The sequence below is a fragment of the Gymnoscopelus braueri genome (assembly GCF_963280865.1).
Source record: "Gymnoscopelus braueri genome assembly, chromosome: 14".
Taxonomy (NCBI): Eukaryota; Metazoa; Chordata; class Actinopteri; order Myctophiformes; family Myctophidae; genus Gymnoscopelus; species Gymnoscopelus braueri.
The window spans coordinates 7,634,795-7,659,256 of NC_137619.1; the positions used below are offsets into that span (position 1 = coordinate 7,634,795).

The 24,462-nt window shown below is 41.9% G+C and overlaps 1 protein-coding gene across 1 annotated transcript; it reads left to right on the top strand.

Annotated features, from left to right (window-relative positions):
- Window positions 1–1,912: 1,912 nt before the first annotated feature.
- On the top strand, window positions 1,913–20,733 carry LOC308100484 (uncharacterized protein; the record flags this gene model as incomplete). The annotated part of the gene is made up of 9 exons (XM_080449548.1): window positions 1,913–2,000; window positions 3,357–3,704; window positions 16,171–16,400; window positions 17,657–17,706; window positions 18,221–18,435; window positions 18,791–19,032; window positions 19,298–19,414; window positions 20,492–20,639; window positions 20,726–20,733. The coding sequence occupies 9 exons, from the start codon at window positions 1,913–1,915 to the stop codon at window positions 20,731–20,733; spliced, it is 1,446 nt and encodes a 481-aa protein (XP_080305674.1).
- Between the last annotated feature and the right edge of the window lie 3,729 nt (window positions 20,734–24,462).

The following is a 24,462-nucleotide window of genomic DNA, read 5'->3' on the forward strand; positions in this document are numbered from 1 at the left end:
TGTGTGTGTGTGTGTGTGTGTGTGTGTGTGTGTGTGTGTGTGTGTGTGTGTGTGTGCGTGTGTGTGTGTGTTCTGGAAGTGACCTGTCTTCAATAGGTTTCAATGGGCTCTAATTAACCTTAAGCTTGTTTTAAACTACAACAAAACAAAATGCATGGTATTTACTAGGTCTCCAAATATAAATCCCTTTACTGGTATTTACACTCTTAAAGGCGAACAAATTGAGCTGGTCACATCTTATAAATACCTTGGCATTTGGCTAGATGCCAAACTCTCATTTAAGGTTCATGTGGAGAACCTAATCAAAAAATGAAGAGGTCAAATTGGCTTCCTTTACAGAAACAGGTCCTGTTTTTCTTTTACCAGCAGAAAGACTATTGTTCAATCTGTAATAATGTCTGTATTTGATTATGGGGATACACTGTATATGCATGCGTCACTCTCCACACTGAAGCCTCTGGATGCAGTCTAGCACAGTGCTTTGTGTTTTATTACTGGTGATGACTATCTCACCCATCACGGTATTTTATATGATAAAGTGGGTTGGCCATTTCTCGCAGTTCGTAGAGAGCAACATTGTATGTTATTTATTTATAAGGCCTTGTGTGGTAAACTTCCTTTATACCTAACCTCGCTTTTGGAACCAAAGGTTACTGGTCACTCAACACGTTCACCAGTCCACGTAAGAGCAGTGAACAAGGAAAAACTGCATTCATGTATTATGCTCCACACAAATGAAACAAACTTCAGGACTCTCTGAAACTGGTGCGATTGGTCTCAATAGAGACATTCAGGGTGCTTCTTGAGGACACACTACATAGTGACTGTACCTGTTTCATGTAACACTGTTTATTTGCATCAGATTTTTAAATCTCTGTGTTGTTATCCATGTCCTCACTGTATTGTCTGATTCACCGCCTTTTGCGATTATTTTAATGTTGTTTTATGCTTCTGCTTTTCCTTTTTGCTTTATTGTCAAAGTTGTGACACTGTAATGTGATTCAAATGTTTGTTATCAGGGCGTCCTTGAAAAAGAGAGCTTGCTCTCAATGGGTTTCCCTGAATAAATAAAGGTAAAAGAAAGAAAGAAAGAAAGAAATGCCAGTTCGGCTATTGTTCGTTGCTTGTATCATGATCCAGTCTATACAGAGGAGGAACAGGAAGGGCGAGAGCATGCATCCCTGCCTCACCCCAGTCAGGACCTCAAAGGCCTCTGATAGGCATCCTTCATGGAGGACACGACACTGCATCCCTTGGTAGGTGTTCTTAATAATGCTGATCAACTTTGGGGGAATGCTATAGTGCGCCATCAGTCTCCACAGCATCTCCCGATCCACACTGTCGAAAGCCTTTTCAAAATCAGAATCCCCCTAGGGACAAAATAGTACGCACACCATTTAAGAAACACTGTAATACATCCTCAGTCCATTTGCATGCATGCAAAATGTGATGCTTGTGTTCACTGTTCAGTGTGTGTGTGTGTGTGTGTGTGTGTGTGCGTGTGTGCGTGTGTGTGCGTGTGTGTGTGTGTGTGTGTGTGCGCGCGCGTACACGCGCGTGCATGGGTGGGTGTCAACAGCATGCAAGCCTGTATTTGAGTGCTGGTTCATTGGTCGGACTGTCTATCTGTCCACTCTCTGCCAATCAACTTGGCTACATGTGACCATGCCAGACAGGAGCTTAGGTGTGCAGGGTGTGTCTTGGTTACTTGTAGTTTATGGTCAAGTGGAGTGGTGTATGTATAATTTGTCAGGTCATTACCATACTGAACTCGATAAAAATGTTACGTAGTAAATTCAGATCCCAAGTGGTGAAACCGTGTCTGAAATATCGACTGGCAAAATGGGCTGAAGATGAACTTTTTAGGAGTTTTAAAAGACAGATGATGCTCTCTGGCTCCAAAGGCTTGTCAATGGCGTCAGACGAGGAACAGCAACAACAACATCAGATCTCACTGCTTGAAGCAATGCTGAAGCCTGAAGTAAAGTTACACAGAGCAGGTATGTGATGGTTTTGTCACAAGTTTTATTTCATCTTCAATAGGTTATACAACAGTGATTACCAACCTGTGGGCCATGAGTATATATTACAAGTGGGGCCTCCAAATGCATGGCAAAAACACTAAGATTGTATTGATAATTAACATTGACATTAAAAGAAAAATCATGGTATTTTTTCTTTAAAACCATGAAAAAAAAGTATTATTGTGATACCAACAAATAGGAACTTAAAGTATATGACGTTATCTGACCACTGGTCAGATTTCTAAGTGGGCCCTGATCCAGAAAAGGTTGTGAATCGCTGGGCTGTACAGCCACCAGATAAGGAAATGTTACCGTATATTAACACTGGACAGAGTGTTCACACGCACACCATTTAAGAAAATCTGTAATACACCCTCAGTCCATTTGCATGCATGCAAAATGTGATGCTTGTGTTCACTGTTCAGTGTGTGTGTGTGTGTGTGTGTGTGTGTGTGTGTGTGTGTGTGTGTGTGTGTGTGTGTGTGTGTGTGTGTGTGTGTGTGCGCGTGCGTGCGTGCGTGCGCGCGCGCGCGCGTGCTTGCGATAGAGAGAGCGAGGGAGAGAGAGAGAGGGGGGGTAGTCTGTGTGTTTGAGTAGCATGTACTACTTATAAAATCATCATTTCTTGGCAGTGTTGTGTTGGGGTACTTTTGCTAAGATAAAAGTATTTCAATACTTTATACTTCTACTCCGCTACATCTCAGAGGCAAATATTGTACTTTTTAATTTTGAAATACTTTATTATTATTTTATTTTTTTTACAAAACATACAATTAAACCCTCTTTTATACTTTGGCTATTCGAAAATAGTCTACAAGCTCAAAACATGCGTTGTGAGCTTGTAGATCGGCTATTTTTTAATTAGGATAAATAGGACAGATTTAGAAAAATCTGAATACTTTTACTTTGTTAATTGTTTGATGCCAATACTTTTTTTTTTTTTTACCCAAGTCAGATTTTGAATACAGGCCTTTTACTTCACTATCAGAGTAAATGTTATATTGTGGTATTGCTACTTTTACTAAAATGCGAGTAAAAATTTTGCCATAATAACTACAATGGATTTAATGGAACACAGGTTCTTTTCAATTATCTGAAAATTAAATGTTTTGGACATTATATTCCTCCTATGCTGTATTAACTGGCTAAATGGTGCAACAGACTCAAGGCATAATGTCTCAATCTGAAGAAAGAAGTAGTTCAAGGTGCTTTTAAAATGAGAACTACTGTCGGCAATACAACACAGCTTGCATGTTATTTTTAAATCCTTTTATGGTTTCTATATCTTCCCATAATTCTCCATCCCAGATGTCTCTCCTTCCCAACCACCAGTGAAGAAACATATCAACTGTGAGCTGTGTGGGAAACGGTTCAGCAATAGAAGTCATCTCATCCGTCACCAGAGAATGCATACAGGAGAGAAGCCCCACCAGTGTAAGCAGTGTGGGAAACGGTTCAGGAGAAATGGCCATCTCAAAAAACACCACCAGAGTTATCACACAGGAAAGAAACCCTACCACTGTGACCACGACCAGTGTGGGAGATTGTTCAGCACTAACGATGGCCTCAGATCACACCAAATAATGCATACAGACAACTGCTACTACTGTGACCAGTGTGATAAACCTTTCAGACATAACAGCTCCTTAAAGAGACACATGCAAGCAATTCACTCTTACAGTAAGTTGATACACAGTAACTACTTTTTTTTCCTTCAATTTATAGAATTTCTTAGATTTATTTATTTATTCATGAAAATCTTTTGAAAAATGTAAAGAGCTAGAGGTCTGTCACTCTCAGAGTTATGGGTGTAGCGTACCCCGCCCAAAGATGGTCTTTTACTGGTGGTTTAGATGAGGTTTATTTTAAAACCAACAACGTAAAAGCTGTCACAAAAACAAACAAACAAACAATTGGACATTAAACATTTTCAAATTGCAAAAACAATCATTCACATTGAACAACACTATTACAAAACAGACCTTAGACAAATAAAATACATGCACACAATTTAAACAAATGAATGTATACCTTGTGCCCATTTAGGCAGGGGGCTAAAACCTTTACTTGTATCTTACTGTCAAGCAAGCAGACCTAACCCTGGTGCTGCTGCCTGCTGCAAACATTTCAGTCTCTCTCTGGCTGAGCAGACAGGTGATAGTAGTGAGAAATCAAGCAATAACCTTCAAAATAAGAGCATCTCAAAAGCACCTCACAGAAACATGAAATTAACATAAATGCAATGCACCTGAGTGATCTGACACACCAATCCAAATAACAAAATAAAAGCACAGTGCCTTGGGGGTCATTTACACTCCCACCATAATTATCTTGTGTTTTACAAACTTAAGGCAAACTTAAACACAAATAATTTTCACATATGAATTGACTCATAGCAAAAAACAACTTCACATGATGACCATACTGTGGTCCATTTAACTTTGACTGAAATTCTTAAACAGTTTCTAATAACAGAATCAACTTTTGTACTGGGCGTTCTACTACAGTCAGTTTGCTAACACGTTCACGTTGAGTTTTCGATCACCTAAAGCTATTTTGACTCTTTTGACCAGTACATCCTTGTCGGACAGCTTTAGTGCCCTTTTTCTCCTTGTTAATCAGAAAGGGCCCGAAACAGTCCATGCCACTTATACATGAAAGGAGCCGAGGGTTCTATGTGTTCTGGTGGCAAATCACTCATCCTTTGTCCCTAGTTGGATCCCATTGATAGTGAAAACTTTTCCTTGGTGTTTTACCTTTTGAAAGTGAGCAATTAACAGTTTAGTAACATGATGCTCCTTGGGAATAACCGCTGGGTGTTTAAACAGAGTAGGGATGGATGAACGACTTAGTCTTCCTCCCACCTTAAGAACACCCTCGGCATCTAAATAGGCATCCAACTGATACAGTTTGTTGTGACAAGGGAGCCGATTTCCTTTGCTCAACAGCTGTATTTCTTCTCCATAGACTTTATCTTGCAGGTCTTTGATGATAAAACGCTCTGCATTTTCTCGTTCACTCACTGTCGTGTGTGTCTTTGATTTGTCTTTCTTAGTTCGACGTTGAAGACGCGCTACAGCCTTGATGGCCTGAGACCAAGATGAAAACTTGCACAGGCGGTCTATAAGTCTTACTTGTTCTGTAGTCTTTGTTTGTAGCGTTTGAGCTTTCCTTACTTCAGGGTCTCCTATCGGAGGTTCAAGATTCACATCCTTTGGAAGCTGTATTGTATCAAGGCTAGTTCCTTTATACTTAGCAGAGCAATCAAATACCCCCCGCAGTTTATCTGGCTTGTTTGGGTGGTATACTCTGGGATGAGGCATGAACACATTTTCACCAGGAGCTCCATCCTCATGCACTTCCTTTACATTACTCCTTTCCATGTTGTCATCCATGTACTTAATATAGTCTTCCTTGTAATTCTCATCCTTAGAGAATTTCCTCTTGAGGTGACTGAGTCTGATCTCTGCGAGCGGCTTGTTTTCAGGTAGGTATGGTCTGTCTTTAAAAGGCAGGGGCATTTCGTAATGTCCTTGATTATTTTGTGTCATGTCTTTCTTTATTTTATCTAGGAACATTAGATCTTCTTGTGACACGGTTTTGTCATGTCCAGTGACATCCTTGAAATCCCACTCGAGAGCACGAATTGCATCCATCGGTGTTAAAGGGGGTAACTCCTTAACAGCAACCCGGTGACAAAGTCCAGTTGTCCTTGGTGCATCGAGGCAAGGCCTTGAACAGCCAACAATGCTCCACCCTAAGTCTGTTTGGACAGCATAGGGCTCGTTTTCTCTGCCCAGTATTACCTTTCTTGGCGCCAATGCTCTGGCACAGTTGTAGCCTATGAGAAGGCCAACTTTACAACTCAGGAGTGTTGGTATTTCATCTGTGATAGCTGAGAGATGACTCCAGTGTTTGGCTGTTTCACAGGTTGGTATGTGCTCCCGGTTGACAGGTATACAGTCTTTTGTGTATGATGAAGGGAGGTCGATGTGTACTGAGGAGCTATAGCCCCTCACACGGACACCTGTTACTTTTTCACTATTCATGACCGTATTCTCTCCCAACATAGTGGTTAGTTTTAGCTTAACTGGGAAACGATCCATTTGCAGCTCACTGCTCACCTCCCGATCAATAAAAGCAGTGTCACTTTGTGTGTCTAATAAGGCATATACAAGTTTTTCCTTGTTTGGATTTTTGACAGATGACACCCATACCGGCACAATCATTGAAGTGCTAGCAGACTGTCCTTCTCTGGTGATCTTGTGAGACAGAGCTGATGCAATGTCATCTGTATCCTGTTCTGTTGAATTATCCTTCTGCACAGGTTTGTCTCCCTTTGGGTTTTTAACATAGTTATTGTCATGAAGACAGGTGGGATGTCTCCCCTTGCATGTATCACAACTGTGACGGCGGCGACATTCTTTTGAACTATGTCCCACTTTTGTGCATCCATAACATAGGGCCCTATTCCCAGGGACATTTGAACAAACCACTAATTAGGGATTTCGGACTAGGCAAGAGGCGTTTCCCCGCAAAATTCGGTATTCTATGGCACCCCCGTGACCCGCCAAACACCTGAGCTACCCGTTACATTATGCATAGGTGTGGTTTGGGCGTTACACAAATCAAACCAATCAGTGTGCCAGGTGCCATTGCCTTTAAGAGCAGGCTGCGTAACCCACAACACGCAATCCCACAATGGAGGAGGAAGTGCAACCATCACTTGGGCGTGCTCCGCGTTTTTCGGACGATGAGGTGAAAGCGCTCGTGCATGAGGTCAAGGCAAGGCAGGTGAGGATCTTCGGGTCCTCACATCATTCTTCAAAAAGGGACGAGGCAAGGCAGGCGTGGGTTGATGTAGCGGCGGCGGTGTCGGCCTTTTCTGGCATCACTAGAAGTGTGGAGCAAGTGAAGAAAAGGTTCGACACCACCAAAAGAACGGGGAAAAAAAAGGTTTGTTGCATATATGTGTAATTTCGCGATTAATCCATTGGGATTTCCCCTTGATTTTATCATACTGCTGTACCTTGAAATTGTCAATAAAATATTCCCTCAATCACTCCAAGGCCGCCGCTAACAGACGGGAACTGCTGGCCACAGGGGGAGGACCAAGCACGGTGGAGGTCCTCACTCCCTCGGAAGACCTCGCCGCCTCCACTCTCTTCCCCGAGAGTATATATGGCATCGGCGGACCAGTGGAGGTTGGCGGGGCAGAGGGAGGTAATTCAATAATTTTGCCAATTGCACCTGGTTTTGTGAAGGTCTATTTCTTGGGAGTAAGACCATGCTTAATGTGCAGACATGGATGGTCAGAAACGACACACTTGCGTTCATTAGACACACAATCATCGGACATTAGTATGCGCAATCTGAGATTATTATGACCGCCATGTGTGTAGGTAGGCCTATTCCAAACATTAACACCGTCCGTGCAGAGGAGCAGGTGTTTCTGAATTACTTACTTAATTCCAACGAAAAGTAAAAGAAGTGGGCAGCACCATGTCTAACCCAAACGAAAAAATATCAAACAATTGTTCTAGATAATAATCACAGGATAAAAATCCACAAATGATTGTTTATTAATTAAATCCGGCCATAAATGGACGTCAAACCCTCAATTTCTGCCAATGTAGCGTCAACTTTAATAATCAACAGTAGGCCTACTTCCTCCACAAAGTTAACCCCAAAAATGAAACTGATCCAAGTTCTACAGTCAGCGCAAATACTCTAAATTTGAAGGGAAATCTCACCAAAAGAAAACGTGGAGATCAAGAGATTAAACACTACAAGGTCCTTACACCCCGGGCCGATTTCTTTCATGCGAACAATACGTTTTTTTTAATAACCTTTATAAAGTCAATGCAAGCTTACATGGAGCGCAAAAGCGTCTTTTAATTATTCGGAACGAGTCCGAATTTTGCGTATATTCGCCGATCGCCTTAAACCAATTCACTTCTAATTAATGTGGAGGCTGCTGGATAATATAACATTTTAGGCCTATTTCAAAATTACATTTCAAACATGTGACATCGACTGGCAAGTATAGGCTAGTTTAACAATTACCAAGGGGGAAAGAATGAAGCATAACAAATGTTCCAACAAAATGATAATTTATTAAAAATCTAAACAAATGAGTGCAGTTGGCCTAAATGTCAATTATTCCCACAGATGAGCCACTTCAACCCTCCACCGTGGCTTTTCCTGGCGAGGAGGAGACACAGGGGGGAGAGCGAGCCGAGGATCCTGGTGAAGGATCTTCAGGGGTTCCAGCAGGCCGAGGGTCGTCGGGGGTTCCAGCAGGCCGGGCCAAGAAGAGACCCCGCCCCCGCCGATTCAGAAATGTGGTAAGACCAGAGGACCACCCAATTCTCGCGATCCAGCAGGCAGGGTTCCGCATGCTGGACCGGGAATTGGGTGGTCTTCGGCGGGGTCTCTTCAGCCTTAACAGGCAGATGGTCAGCCAGGGGCGGCTCATGAGGGAGGGAGTTGCAGCGCTCCAGCAGGGAGTTGCTGTCCTTCAGCGGAGCGCTGCAGCTCTGGAGTCGCTCTCTGTGCTGGGGCCTCCGGCGGCCCGATCCGGACCAGCTGCTGCTGCTCCTCCATCACCACCACCACCACCACCACCACCAGCTCGCTCTCCTCCCAACACCAGAGCGGCCCACCATCCAGCAGCTCCTCCTCCTCCCTCCCGTGGCCGGCGGTCCCGTGGTGGCTCACGCCTGCGAGTGAGGGGAGGAAGAAAGTAGTGAATGAACAAAGAATGATGTGAGGACCCGAAGATCCTCACCTGCCTTGCCTTGACCTCATGCACGAGCGTTTTTAATTTAATTTATTTTGTAAATTTTGTTTCCAGGATGTTTTATGGCCTTTTTTTTTAAACAGTTATAGAAGGCCTGTTTTTGTTTTCTTGTAGTATTATTGTTATTATTGTTTATTTATTATTATTGAAATAAAAAAAGGATTTAAGACTGAAAACATGTACTGTACTTTACTGTACCATTTTGATGCATTTATACTTAGTATTTCCGATAGCCTACTTTTATTCTACTACATCTCAGAGGCAAATGTTGTGCTTTACTCCACTACAATTATTGGAAAATGTGTCTTACTAGTTACTGTGACGATTTAGATCAGGGGTCTTCAACAGGGGGTCCTCCAAATGTTTGTGATATATATATATATTTTTTACCTTAACCACTTGAACCCTAACATCTCATTTATGAGGAGAACTTAAGCCAAAAATAGCAGATCTACGAGCTTGTAGATCTGCTATTTTCAAATTAGTTGCAACATGTTCAAACTTGCGAAATGGGCCATAATTACTTTTGGTACTTTAAGTTGGCCTATATTTGGATGCCAATACTTTTGTACTTTTACTAAAGTACTTTTTTAATAGTACAAAATGTGTAGCCTACTTTTTCCACTGCTGGTTCCAACTCCCTCACCCATCTGAAATGAAGCGTACAAACATTTTAGAAAATATGTACAGCCAAAGAAATGCCTACATTGACTGCAACCATTTCCATGTTTTGTTTAGTAAGCGACATGGAGTATAATAAAAGCGCTATATAAATTGCATGTATTAGGCTACTGATTGATTGCACAAATTACTTACGAGGCAGGCTGCAGATGACATGATGACTAGCGGAGTCGCAGCTCAGCTTGCCGTCTTCTATAGTCCGCTAATCTACCCTCGTCGAAGTCCAGCACCATTCCATGTTGTTTGGCAATGTTGTGCAACACACAGCATACCACTACGAAACGTGCTACCTTCTGAGGACCATACTGCAAGACTCCACCCGACTTGTCCATGCAGCGGTAGCGCATTTTGAGCTGGCCAAAGACCCGCTCAATGACAATACGTGCGCGTGAGTGTTTTCTATTAAAAGAACACTCACGCACACTTGTCGGCGCTAGGTATGGCACCATGCACCACGTCTTTAATGGATAGCCATTGTCACCCAACAGCCAACCATCTAGAGGGGGGTTCCTCGGAGTCTGGAAGACTGCTGGGATGACGGACTGTTCCATTATAAAGGCGTCGTGACTACCTCCAGGATGATTTGCGTATACATTTAAGATGTTTTCATCTGCATCGCAAATCACCTGGACGTTAATGGAATGGGTTCCCTTACGGTTCACATAAGCGCCACTGTTCAGCCTCGGAGCCCGAATTAGAACATGTGTGCAATCCACTGCGCCGAGAACCCTAGGGAACCCATATTTTGCCAAAAAAGCCTGCTTGCCCCGGCGCTGTCTCTCGGGTGTCACAGGGATGCCAGTGATGTACCTACCTGCATGTCGGACTATGGCATTCGTGACGGCAGTTATAGCCCTGCTTACGGAGGGTTGGCTGATTCCTCCAGCCAAGACCAGTGGATTTTGAAAAGTGCCACTGGCATAGAAGCAAAGTGCCACAGTAACTTTCACAGCAATAGGCAAGTGGGGACCAAAGCCAGGGCCAGCGGGCTCTAGGTCATCTGCAATTAAGTGACATAGTTCTGTCACTGCCCCACGGGTGAGGCGCAGGAACGTCACGCTTTCTCGTTCTGTGGAAAATAAAAATGTTATTGCCAACGACTTTATCACTATAAAAACGGCAAAATGTATTGATTAAAAAAAAAATATATATACCAGTCAGGTTGAGGTAGGAGACTCGCTGGCGCGGGACTCGTTCTGGTGGAACAACCAGCATTCCATCAAGCCGATTCAGCAGAATCTCTGCCATGATCCCAATATTTATTTATATATAAATTGTAAATTTATATATAAAATGTATATGTAAATTGTCTGTCTGTCTGTCTGTCTGTCTGTCTGTCTGTCTGTCTGTCTGTCTGTCTGTCTGTCTGTCTGTCTTTCTTTCTCTCTCTCGCGCTGATCTCAATTGTTTGCTTGTCTGGGGTCATGAGGGTTCACAGCCGCAGATCATCTGACTTTTATATGCGAGGAATGGAGGTGGAGCCCTTGTGCGCGTCCACATGTGTCCAAGTGGACGCGCGTTGAAGCCGCCTGGGCGCGCTCTTGTAAACGACTAAATGGACGGCGGGTGGTATTAGATTCCACTATGCCCCCCCCGAAACCCGTACCCATGTGTGTCTGTAGAATTGCAATGTGGGGGATATAGCAACAACACGCCCACGGGCACACCTCCACGCGCAAATAACGGCGTCGGCATAATGGTGACGGGTAGAGCAGGTGCTAGAATAACCTATTGGGGCGGCGCAGGTCCATTATCCCGATTTAACGGGAAAAAAACTGCCACAGAATAGAGGCCATAGTCTATTGTCCTTCGGTCCTCAAGGGACTTTTCCATGAAGTTGGGGCACTTATAGAGCTGATGATTACTGTCCTTGCATAACATGCATGGGGCACTTTTGGTTGCCATTTCTTTGTCACTGTCTACAGTTGTCTGAGTACTGTAAACATTTACAGTGTTCCTTTTTATATCCTTTGGGTCCCTTTTATCCTTGGGTGAGTCATAAGAGCGAAGAGCATAGATAGAAGTAACTGGGTTACATGCAATTTCTGCTTCGACTGACATAAATGCAGCAAAAACATGGAAACTGGGGAATTCTTTACTTTCCATGAGGGCCTTAGTGACCTGCCGATTCTATTGTGACACTAACCAATCTGGCAACTTCTGTACTAATTTTTGGTTTTCTTCAGAGTCACTCAGTATGTCCAAACCTTTAACATATGGCATAGCCTGTAGGCAAGCATTCAGGAAATCTGAAAAGTTCCTTATTCCTTCTGCATCCTTAGCATTTATTTTTGGCCAATTTGTTAGCTTCTCCCTAAATGCTTTCTGAATGACAAAAGCCTGGCCGTATCGCTGATTAAGTTTGGTCCAAGCATCTTGATAAGCATCTTCATCGCTTCGGTAGAATGTACCTTCAAGACATTTATGAGCTGGGCCACTAACATACTTCTTTAGATAGTATAGTTTGTCTGCAGAAGAAATGCCCTTTCTATCTATAAGCGACATAAAGGAGGCCTTCCACTCAATGAATCGAAGGGGTTCGCCATTAAAGACTGTGGGCTCAGGCATGGGAAGTCTATTAAATGCTATGCTGTCCTGTACAGCTTGTGCTAGATAAGACACATCAGTGAGAGGAGGTTGTGTGGCCACATTACTGGGGGACTGCACGGCATTAGGGGGTATGGAACGCTGACTATCAGGGTCACGCTTAACAGACTGGATGTGGGGCTGCATAGAGGAAGGAAAGACAGAGCGCTGGATATCAGGCTCACCCTTAACAGACTGAATGTGGGGCTTTACATTAGAAGAGAATGTGGGGCGCTGGCTCTCGGGGTCACACTTAACAGATTGGTTGTCCGTTTCCCTTTGTACCTCTCTGTTATAGACCTCAAACCTGGCTCGTGCTGCCGCCAAGTCCCTTTCCTTTTGTAGGGTTTCCAATTCAGACTCCTGAAACTGTAATTGCTCCTTTAGATTCCTTATTCTTTCCTTTTGTTTTCTTTCCTCTGATAATGCTTTACATTCAGCTTCCTTTGTTGCTAACTCAGCGGCTGCATCTGCGCGTTTGGTTGCCATACACACGGAAGCAGAGTGATGACTGGCAATAGAAGATGCTACAGAGGGTCGCTTAACATTTGCCTGTGTCACAGAGGTTGGCTTAACATTTGGTTGTGCCACAGAGGGAAGCTTAACACTTGCCTGTGTCACAGAGGGTGGCTTAACATTTGGTTGTGCCACAGAGGGAGGGCCCCTATTTGAAGGTGCTGCAGAGTGATGGCTTTTATTTGAAGATATCACAGAGTGATTACTTCTCTGTGAAGATGCCACAGAGTGATGGCTAACATACACTTGTGATGCAGTTGAACCATAAATAGAGCGGGCATATTCACAATCCAATAGCCCACGAAGCCGTCCATTGACACACTCTGCATCATAATCTCCATCAACCTCTGTTATCCTATCATATATAATTTTGGTGATATCCTTAGTTACAGCTTCACATGCATCAATTTTACGTCTTAGTTCAGTTGATGGTGAGATCTGATCTCTTATTTCCATATAGGTCCTCGTGACTACATGTTGTGCTTTTTCAAGAGGGTCTAAGAGGGATGTCAGATGGTTTTCCGTTATGTTTGTTTTAAGCTCTTGTCTTGTCTTACGGGCCACAATCTTCCACTGTTCATACAGGGTAATTAGTCTTTTTTCTTTCTTACTCAACTCCTCTTGTTGGTAAGCATGCATTTTTTCTGTGGGAACTCGTTGACGTTCAGAATGGCGAGGTTCCTTTGTGGCCTCTAGTACACGACTCTGCAGATCAGCCATTAATTTCTCTTTCTCTTCAATTTTTTCTTTTAATTCACTTCTTAATGCAAAGTTTTCTGTTTCATTTTGGAGAGTGTCTTTATGTTCTTCAATCTCCTTCTGGAGAGCTACCATCTGTTTCTCCATATTTGTACTCCAAGACAAGGCTTGTGTCCTCCTTTTTGAATGTCTTTAGGATGTTACCTTCAGATGTCTTTGACCATCACATCAACTTCAACTGTCTGCTGCCCGTGTAGGATGAGTGCCGTTGAACCGTGGAATCCCTTGGGTTGTGCAACAGGATCGCTGAAGAGATGAGGGTCGAAGCTTTTACTGTAGCGTACCCCGCCCAAAGATGGTCTTTTACTGGTGGTTTAGATGAGGTTTATTTTAAAACCAACAACGTAAAAGCTGTCACAAAAACAAACAAACAAACAATTGGACATTAAACATTTTCAAATTGCAAAAACAATCATTCACATTGAACAACACTATTACAAAACAGACCTTAGACAAATAAAATACATGCACACAATTTAAACAAATGAATGTATACCTTGTGCCCATTTAGGCAGGGGGCTAAAACCTTTACTTGTATCTTACTGTCAAGCAAGCAGACCTAACCCTGGTGCTGCTGCCTGCTGCAAACATTTCAGTCTCTCTCTGGCTGAGCAGACAGGTGATAGTAGTGAGAAATCAAGCAATAACCTTCAAAATAAGAGCATCTCAAAAGCACCTCACAGAAACATGAAATTAACATAAATGCAATGCACCTGAGTGATCTGACACACCAATCCAAATAACAAAATAAAAGCACAGTGCCTTGGGGGTCATTTACAATGGGGGTCCTTGCAAATAAAACGTAGAGAACCGCTTGTACTAGTGAGCCCCTAATGTGCCACAGTATCATAGTAAATCATTGTCTGAGATGTAAGTAGGCCTATGCTTGTGTACATTCTAGGGATCGTAGAAACGTTTGTGATTTTTTATTGTTGTTAGAAATAAGCAGTGGTGGAAAGTAACCAAGTACATTTACTCAAGTACTGTACTTAAGTAAAATGTTTGGGTATTTTTACTTTACTGGAGTATTTCCAGTTTTCAGTACTTTTACTTCTACTCCACTACATCTCAGAGGCAAATATTGTACTTTTACTCCACTACAATTATTTGAAAACTTTAGTTACTTACTTGCTTTGCAAATCATGATATTATAAAACATACATTAACCACTTCAGCCCTATCTTATACATAGGCTATTTGAAAATAGCCGATCTACAAGCTCACAACGCGTCGCGATGTGACACGTTGTGAGCTTGTAGATCTACTGTTTTCAAGCATTTTAGTACTTTAACATTTGGTACTTTGAGTACATTTTTATACCAATACCTTTGTACTTTTACTCAAGTAAAGTTTTCATTCCGGACTTTTACTTGTAACAGAGTATTTCTATATTGCAGTATTGATACTTTTACGTAAGTAAAATATCTGAGTTCTTTTTCCACCACTGGAAATAAGGACTTTTCTAGTTTCAGGTCTAGTTCCAGTTGTAGACATAGCTGTAGTTCTAGTTATAATTTTCATGACAGTTTTAATAATATTAAGTATTGGGCCATGTATAAAAAGATGGTAGGTGTCCACAGCAAGAGTGTTATTTTAACTCTGAGAATGTACATGTGGATTGTAATGGCATTTTTTTACACTCTTAGACTGAGTTAAATTAGCACTCAGGATTTTGCTGTCTTGGTTGATCAATATTTTGTCCACCTGTCCTCTCACTAGTCAACAACATGCCATTTCTATGTACATTGTGCTTTGCCAACAGTGTCCAGGAGGAGAAATTAGTCTGCCAGGGGGGACACACAAGATGGACAGAGTTGATTTTTTATAAATATATATTTTGGTACCCATTCTGAAAAATATAATATATAACTAGACGCGTGGCAATTCTGGGAAATTGCAAAGTGTGGTTGCGCCGACGCCGGTCGGGGGTCGCCGCCGCCGGGACTCGAGTGATACGCTGGGAGGAATACCCTCGGCCACGCGACGTGCGATTCGAATTCGGTGCCGATCGGATCCCGCGTTCGTGATACGTGCCGTTTCGATTTTAAGAAATAGGTCCTTCCCACTAAAGAAATAGGCCCCTCCCACAAATGTAATGCGCCAATTGTATTGTCACGTCACTCCTGAGATCACTCGCGTTTCATTTTGAGAGGATTGATCCCATAGATATAGAAACCTAGATACCTCATTGGCCTCTGCAGTTCATTGGAGCGACTGGTATCTCAATACAAGGCTCTTCCGCAGGGCTGTTTCACTACTGACCAATCACATCGCGTTGACTACTGGCCAATCACAGCGCGTCTAACTGACTAGTTGCTGCGCGAGAGAAAAGACCCGCCCCACCTGCCTCTGATTGGCCCACCGAATGCCCCCTGCTGAAGCGGAAGGAAGTGATAGGCTAGCCCTGCGGAACAAGGAAGCGCGCCCGAGATACGAACGCTTCAGAGCCGAAGGAGGCGTCTACCTTTATATGTCTATGATTGATCCCCCCCAAAAATCATGTTTTTGCATGGAACGGTTGGCGCCCCCTATGGATCAAAGTGGAAATGCTTTTAGGGAAAAATACATTTTGATTTTAAGACCTACAGTTCAAGAGTTATAGGCCAAAACGTAAAGGGGGCTGTTATAGCGCCACCATGAGGCAAATGTTGTATAATAATTTCGCACTAAATTATAAACCTCCCCTGCAAGTCTTGTAACTCTAGCCCTTACAGTTTCTGAGAAAGAAATCATGAATTGGAGTTTTTAAATTGAATGCACTAATAAATCTATATCAATTAAACTATACAACGTATCTCTTAGCAAACTCTGAGACACAGCTGTCTCAGAGTTCTTCTATTATGACAGAAGGACAGACTTACACTCCAGCATCAGTCAGCAGCAGTACAGACCTCAGCTCCCAGCATGTCCAGACAGGCAGCTCCATGACCTCCCAGAGGGAGGTGAAGATGGAGGAAGAGGAGGGGGGAGCAGAGATAGAGAGCAAGAAAGTCGAGGGTCAACCTGATGTGAAGATGGAGGAGAAACCAGAGGTGAGATCATTATTAACCCAGAGGTTCTCAACTCAAATGAATGTAGGCTAATGAACTATCTGGTAGGATGTAAAACAAGCAGAGTCCATGTAAAGCAGAGTCTCTATAAGGAGAGAGAAGCTCTAGTGTCAGTAAAGGCCTGGCTCTTTGTCTCATTCAAGTCTCAGTCTACTATTTATCTGAATTGTGTTGAATGGGTGGACCCAAGAATCTCTTTGGAGACAAACTCTGTTTATTCGGACTCAGAATGACATAAAAACACTCTCCGGGTTAGTTTGGCTTTAGTGCATGGGACACCCACCTCATTCCACTATGGAAATAACCACTAATGCATGTATTATTATACACACCAACCATGTAGATTAGAACAAAGACAGGTAGAAGCACCAATTTGTAACATTTTGTGTAATTATACTAACTGAACGTTATTAATAATTGACACTGTTAAATATAGTAGGTCCTTTGCTTGAGTCCACGTTCAGTGGAAGGGAAGGAGAGACGGGACAGCAGATCCTTCTGTAGTTTAACAGTGACAAAGCAGCAGTGATCAGGGGCTTTGTGGCTGAGCAGGTCCACTCTATGTGCTTCTGTTCTCTACATCCATAGCAGACAGACCGGGGGCCTTGGTCTTGTTTCTGTCTCCTTGGTACCTCTCCTGACTGGCAAAACCTGTGACCTGAGCACAGGTCTCCACCAGGTCAGGTAGGTTAGTGTGGGCCAGCAATGTTCAGAATTCACCAATCGGACAGATCGGACGGATTCGTCTTGATCACTTGACTAAAGAGATAATATGTACCGATTTGCGTGATGTTTGGACAACATTTGTAGGAGTAATTTAAAATCTAAAAAAAGGGAAAAAATGAAATTGGCCTCCTGGTGGCGCTATAATAGGGCAATGTTGAAAGGGTGGCATTTGTTCCATAATGTAGTGTGAATGTGCGCAATTCACCGCAATCGGACGCTGCGTTCATGATTTAGGGCATTTTGTTAAAAACGGGCCACTCCTGCAAACTTTAGATTTCAATATTAGCAGGATGGAATATGAAAAATCTAACAGGTTTTTCTTGATTACATGACTATAGAGATCATGTGTACCGATTTGTGTGAAATTGTGATCAAATCTGAAGGAGTAATATCCGATGAGGTTGATCATTCCAACATGGACATTGTGAGTAAAACCAGCTCCATACAGAATAATCACACAGACTGAACATCAGGAAAGTCACTGATAGTTTGTTTCCTGCTTTGTCTTTCAGACCAGTTTTTCCCCCATCGTGCACACGGTACACAGAACCAATGAATACAGGTAGGTCATCCTCAACAGCTTCCTCTATAGACGAATCCACAGACCCGCTGCATAGCTGCGGTGTCGCGGTGTGGACACCGCAGCTAAGGCTGCCTACAGGCACTACAGGCAGCACGTCTGTGGATTCGTCTATAGAAGTAGAAGTTGTCTTTGAGAACATCAGGTGATCAATCACCACAGGTCTTCCTGTTTCCACTAACATGTTGTTTCTATTCAACCAACCACTGTGATTGTACGTGAACTGGATGCAACATGTGGCATCATGACACCTAATGAAGTCAATAGATGATCAATCAATCAATGTTTTGGGGTGCCGGTTGTCAAGTGGTTAAGGGTGTCCCGGGTTTGATTCCCAAGCCTGACGGCAGATTTGCTGCATGTCATTCATTCCCTGACTCCCTGTTTCATGCTTCTCTCCACTGTACTAACTAAATAAAGGCAGAAAAGCCCCCACAATATCTTATATTATATATACATAATATGTATACAAATAAATGCTTGTTTTGTGTCACAGGTTCAAGTTACCCGAGACAGGGCTGTTCCAGTGCAGAAAGACAGGGTTGGCGTTTAAAACGTCAGGGGAAGGAGAAGTCCTCTACAGGACTGTTCAGTGGGATGAGGAACAGCTCCAGTCAAAAGGAGGGACTCCTGCAGGTCCTCTGTTTGACATCCAGTGTCCTCAGCAGTCTGTCTGCCAGCTACACCTGCCACACTGTGAGGTCACAGCCGGTGAGTTACACAGTGTAAAAGACAATAATATGTTGGAAACCAACGTGGGATGTTGTATATTATGGTTTAGGCATGGTGTTAAAGAAGCAATTGTGTTATTTTCTTTCTTTCTTTCTTTTTTTCTTTCTTTTTTTGAGGTTTACCGTGAAATGGAATCTATTTTTAAAGCAGAACGTTGCTGATATTTAAACTAAATGTAGGATGTGAAAATCAGATACAACACTTAATGACTTCTGTGTCCTGAGAATGAACATTGCAGCCACGTTAGACCCAGTACACATTGTTTTGGGTTTGATTTTCAGAATGATATGATTCATGGTAAATAATCTGATAAATGTCTAAAAACCTTTCACAGATGATGACCTTTCTGTGGCCCACATCACAGATGAGGGGGTGAACTTCTTAAAACCACTGAAAGTGACCAAGACTCACGTGGTTGTAAATGTGACCCACCTGTCATTGTTTGGGCTGGTTTACAAACTACTTTACCCTAACCCTAAACCAACCCGTGGTCAAGTTCTGCTGTTCCTTCCACAACCAAGCCGCATACTTGAGATGAAAGTATTACTGCTGCCAAGCAATGTGGATATTGAACAGGTAATGTATGTTATGTTAAGTAACGAGCATCTTGTAGAGGCTTTAAATCTATTTAAACGTATGTACTAAAACATGAAATAGATTCAGATTGTGAAAAGACAACCAGAGGATAGTAATTCAAGACCAAAGTTTATATTGTAGTCTAAGGACAAAATTACCCAGATATTAATGGCAACAAAGCCTGTGTACATAGCCTGTAAAATCTGTCAATGTACCAGACATTATGAGTGAACCAGCTGGTCAAGGTGTCTTGTTGTCATTGTAGGTGATAGCAAAGTCTTACAACAAAGAAGATAAATACATCAACACTCCGACAGAGTGTTTTTTCACTCCAGGGGAAGTCTACAGTCTGCACTGTCCTCCACATGATGTACAACCTAAGGTATCACACACTAAACCCACTGTATAACCTGGTGTTATACAGCAGTTACAGTTACAATACTATTTACTCAATGTAATTAACCCAATATCTCATTATTTTACTGGGATTCTCTGCTTGCATATACAACGAAAAAACAAAAATACTACACTTGCTTTTCTTTTTTAAGACTTTGCCTTTGTGGCCCTAGGGTTAGGGTCAGTTAGGGCTAACCCTTTTACCATGTTATGGTAAAATTACAATCTGAGTTTAGCATTTCCACCCATTTCCGCCTGACAAGATTTTCTGACATTTTACATTTTTGTCAATACACACTTTTTTCTACTACTCAAACAGATTTTGTCCAAAACTCACACAAACGCTACATATTTGTGGTCACTTGATCAAGTATGTATAAGTCCGATTTTTCAGATTCCATTCCGATTGGCTATGATTGGTATTCAAAGTGTGCGGAAGTGACTCATTTTTCACAAAATGCCACAAACGCAGCGTCCAATTGCCATGTAACTTTGCACGTACACTCCCAGTAGGCCAAGGAAAAACCACCTCCCCAATTATTCAAATTGGCCTCATGGTGGTTCTAGAACAGCCCACTTCATGTAAAGTTGTCTTAAGACACTTTACATGTAGAGCAGAGACCCCATATTGTTTAATCCCCAGCAAGACATTTATGCAAAGGTGGCAACAAAAAACTCCCCCTTAACTGGAAGAAACGTTGAAAAATGTTTAATTGGCATCAATCCAAAATGGACGCCAATTATTGTCAAAAAGTCATAAAATGATGGCAACATAATTTTTTTCTTCACAGACCATTTCTATGAAGTCACCAGAACAACATACTAAAAGTCCTAAGAAATCCTAGTTGCGGCAATTATGTTTAATTGATTAAAATTATTTAGTAAATTATTGTCAAAAAGCCATATAAAATGATGGTGAGGCCAATTTTCATTAGTCTGAGATTTCAAGTGACTTCCAAATACATTTTGAGGTGAGGAATGCTGCTGTTGCTGCTGCTGCTGAGGCTAGCACTACTACAGTAATACATCGATGCAATAGTAAAACAGTTCTATGTGTCTTCAGGCTTCGCATCCTTACCATTTGAACTATGGACCAAATTACCCTCCAACATTCATGGTGAAGATGGATCTCAATACAGAAGTCGTCTCATTGGAGGTGCAAGCACCTGAGAAGAACAAAGTGTGGACGCATAGCAACTTGAGTGTTAAAGGTACAGTTGTTCGTTCATTATGAATTATGGGGAACATTTCATTGCTGTTTACATTCACACCTTTAATCCGTGTTTCTCCTGTGCAGACCCATAGTCCACTATTCATTGCATTAGAACACCTGGAGCTCCCCTTCTGTATGCAGGAGGCAGGCATTGTTACCATTATTATATACCATACTTTACTACAGACACTACTCCTAAACGATGTATAACCCAAACATAGCTTCATTATATATGTCACTTGTCTGCTTTTACTGCACTGGCATGCACTATGTCCTATACACAACTAAACCTTTAGACATGGTAAAAAAAAATAAAAAATCACAGACCCAAGAAGGAACATGATGATTTTGTTTAAAAGCTATGATTGTTTTATCTTTGGACCAAAGATATCTTTGGACCAGAGATATGGCTAATATATAAAAAATAAAGCATAGGCCAATGCCTAGTGAGAACGATACCCCCACCCGGTTAGAAAGAAAGACACAGACAGACAAACAGACAGACAGATTATGTGTTCTCTGACTTCCCACTCAGCTCAACACACTCTCAGGTCCTCTGAGACACAGGCCAAGTTTGAGGTAGATTGGTTCTACGGTTCTTGAGTAATGCTGGGGGAAAGTTACACACAGAGGTTTTTGCATTCATAGATCGATTATTTACATTATTAAACTAAATAGTCACAATTATAATTCTGTTCATAATTGTTTATTCAGCTGCTACTTTGATGACTAACATAATGTAATATGATTAGAAGATATTTATTCAGATTAATATTTAAATATAATATTAATCATGTGTGTAAACCCTGCAGTAAAGGCTTTCACTTCATGTCATCCACAGGACCAACCAAACCAACGAGAATGAACCCCATCAGCCATTCTGTTTCAGGTACACACCCATTATCTTCATATATGTGTTTTTCTTTCTTTCAACTTAACAATCTTAAGATTTACAGTATGTTATCCTTTGATTTGCATGAAGTCAAACAGGATTTCTTGATGGAAAATCGGGAGGCTTTAGTCAGTAAAGTGAAGAATGTGGGTCCCATCCTTGATTACCTGCAAAGTAAGGGCTTCCATCCTGAAATGGCCGCCAACGTCCAAGTTGAGACCACACTCCAACAAAGCATGAGGACGATCCTTGACAGTGTGACCACCGCTGAAGCAGCAGAGATCTTGTACAAAGCTCTTGTTATAAATGAGAAGCTGGTCATGAAGGAGTTACTGGGTCAGGAATAATACCAGGGGCGGATCTACGGTGGGTGGACCTGCATGGACCGGGCCCTCGCACCTCTGTCCACGTTAGGGGCAAATATCGACCAATCAGAACAGGGAGCAGAGCTAAGTAACTTTAATGAAGGACAAGGATTTTTGTCCGAGTCCAGTGAGCTGACTCATGACTCTGTACGACAAACTGTTCAAAAGTTATGGGAAAAACATATATGATATATTGACCAATCAGAATAGGGGACGAGGCTAAGTAACTCTCAAATCAAGTGATGCGACTCACAAGTCTGTACGACAAACCATTCAAAGGTTATAGCAAAAAATAGGAACTATCAAATATCGACCAATCGGAAGAGGGGGTGAAGACTTTAAACCTAGTCCAATGAGATGACTCACAAGTGTTTATATGTTTTGGTCATGAACCTTTAAAATGTTTACCAATATCTGCTGTGTTTCCTTATTCATATACGGGAAAACGTTTTGTAATAAATAAAACTAACCCTTGGATAAGATGTGACTCTTCTTTTTATAATGAAATGTTTCTGTCTACAGTTCAGACATTGTAACCCATCCATACTGCCAGCATCATTTAGATTGTAAAGAAAAGGACAAATAAGCGAAAAATGAATCTAAAGATACAATACAACTCTCTTTGAGTAGCCTGTGTACTTTATACTTTATAATTTCATATTTAGTTTACTTAGAAATAGTAGAATAGATGTCTCCCAGAATGTGATTTGTACCCATACTGTAGTATCTTCATTCTAAGGTTGTTTTATCATAGAGTCACATTCCCACAAAATCACATCCTTTAACTCGTTAAAACTGGGAATGCATTTTAGATTTTAGAAAGCATTTCGTTGCTGTCGGTCAGAAACCTCCTAAATCCATATTAACTCATTCACTGCCACAATTATTGCTGGCCGCGTTTGCCCACTGCCAGAGATTTTTCATTGAAAAAAAAAAGTACTCAGGAGCCGAGATACAGATTTCTTTTAAGTTTTAAAGGGACCACACCATGAATTTCATTATTTTTTTTAACATTCAGTCATTCATTCTCATTTCAGAGATTTTCAGAATGGGCGTGTCTGAACAGGCCATTTCAGAATGGCAATGCAAGTGACATCACTTGCCTTGCCATTGCATTGATGATGGCCAGACAGAATTGCTCAGTAGCCCCCCCCCCTGCCCAAAAGGACGTTTTGGTATTGCAGCTGAAAGTGCTGTATAAGCCAGAGACAATTGACTTGGGATGAGTATATCTGAGTGATGATTTAGGCTCAAACCTTTTGAAAAAGGTTTGAGGGACATACACCATATGATATTAAATATCATATTTTTTTTTATTCATGGTGTAGATCCTTTAAGTTAACAAGGAAGTGGATGGGGGTCTAAATCTTCGAAGAAATCATATCTCCTTGGTCTTTGGGTCAAAAAAAAAGTGTCAGTATTGGTAAACGGGAATAATTACGTCAATTACGTCAGTGGCAGTGAATGAGTTGAGGCTGATTCTACAAATCATCTGTCGGGTGGAAACCTCATATGTCCAAAACTGTTACTTTTCAGGATTCAAATTCAAAAGCGTCAAAAGTAGCAGATCTACAAGCGCGGCGCGCAGCGTAGAATCTTTTTTTGTGTGATGCTGTGGTATGACAATTTTTTTTATTTTTATCGAATACCCAGGGGTCCTTGAGTGGGTTCCAGGGGGTCCCTTAGCAAAATGAGGAACACTTAAGCCCTGTTTTATTATTTGTCTATTTCAACTGTTGAGAAAAACTTTTGCGCACCTAGAATAAAGGCTTAAAGGGATATTTCACTTTCAAAAAAACTTTTGGTCATTTTATCGTCTACTCAGGCATTTTTTTTACTCAGGATAAAAACTGTGGGAGGAGATGCGGTTCAAAGTATTGTTTATCTAGAAAGAAGAATAAAGAGTATAGAGCACTATAGTCTGGTTGCCCTGTTAGGGCAACCACACTAACTAGACGCGTCGCAATTCTGGGAAATTGCAAAGTGTGGTTGCGCCGACGCCGGTCGCAGGTCTCCGCCGCCGGGACTTGAGGAATACGCTTGGAGGAATACCGTCGGAGGCCGCGCGACGTGCCATTCGAATTTGGTGCTGATTGGATCCTGCGTTCATGATACATGGCGTTTTGATTTTAAGAAATAGGCCCCTCCCACTAAATAAATAGGCCCCTTCCACAAATGTAGCGGGCCAATGACATCGTCCTGTAACTCCTGAGATCACCTGCTTTTCATTTTGAGAGTTGTTTTTGCATCAAACGGTTACGTTTTGCGCAGTTGTGGCGCCCCGTATGGATCAAAGTGGAAACGCTTTTGGTGATTTGTTGAGTAAACCACCCTCGACAAAATTTTTATTCTATGACCTACGGTTCAAGAGTTATAGGTCAAAACGTAAAGTGGACTGTTATAGCGCCACCATGAGGCCAAATGGTGTGATTATTTTAAAAATAATTTCGGACTAAATTATGAACCTCCCCTTCAAATCTGGTATCTCTAGCTCTTACGGTTTCTGAGAAAAAAATACTTGAAATCTAGTTTTTTCATTTTCCCATTTTCCATTAAAGTGGATG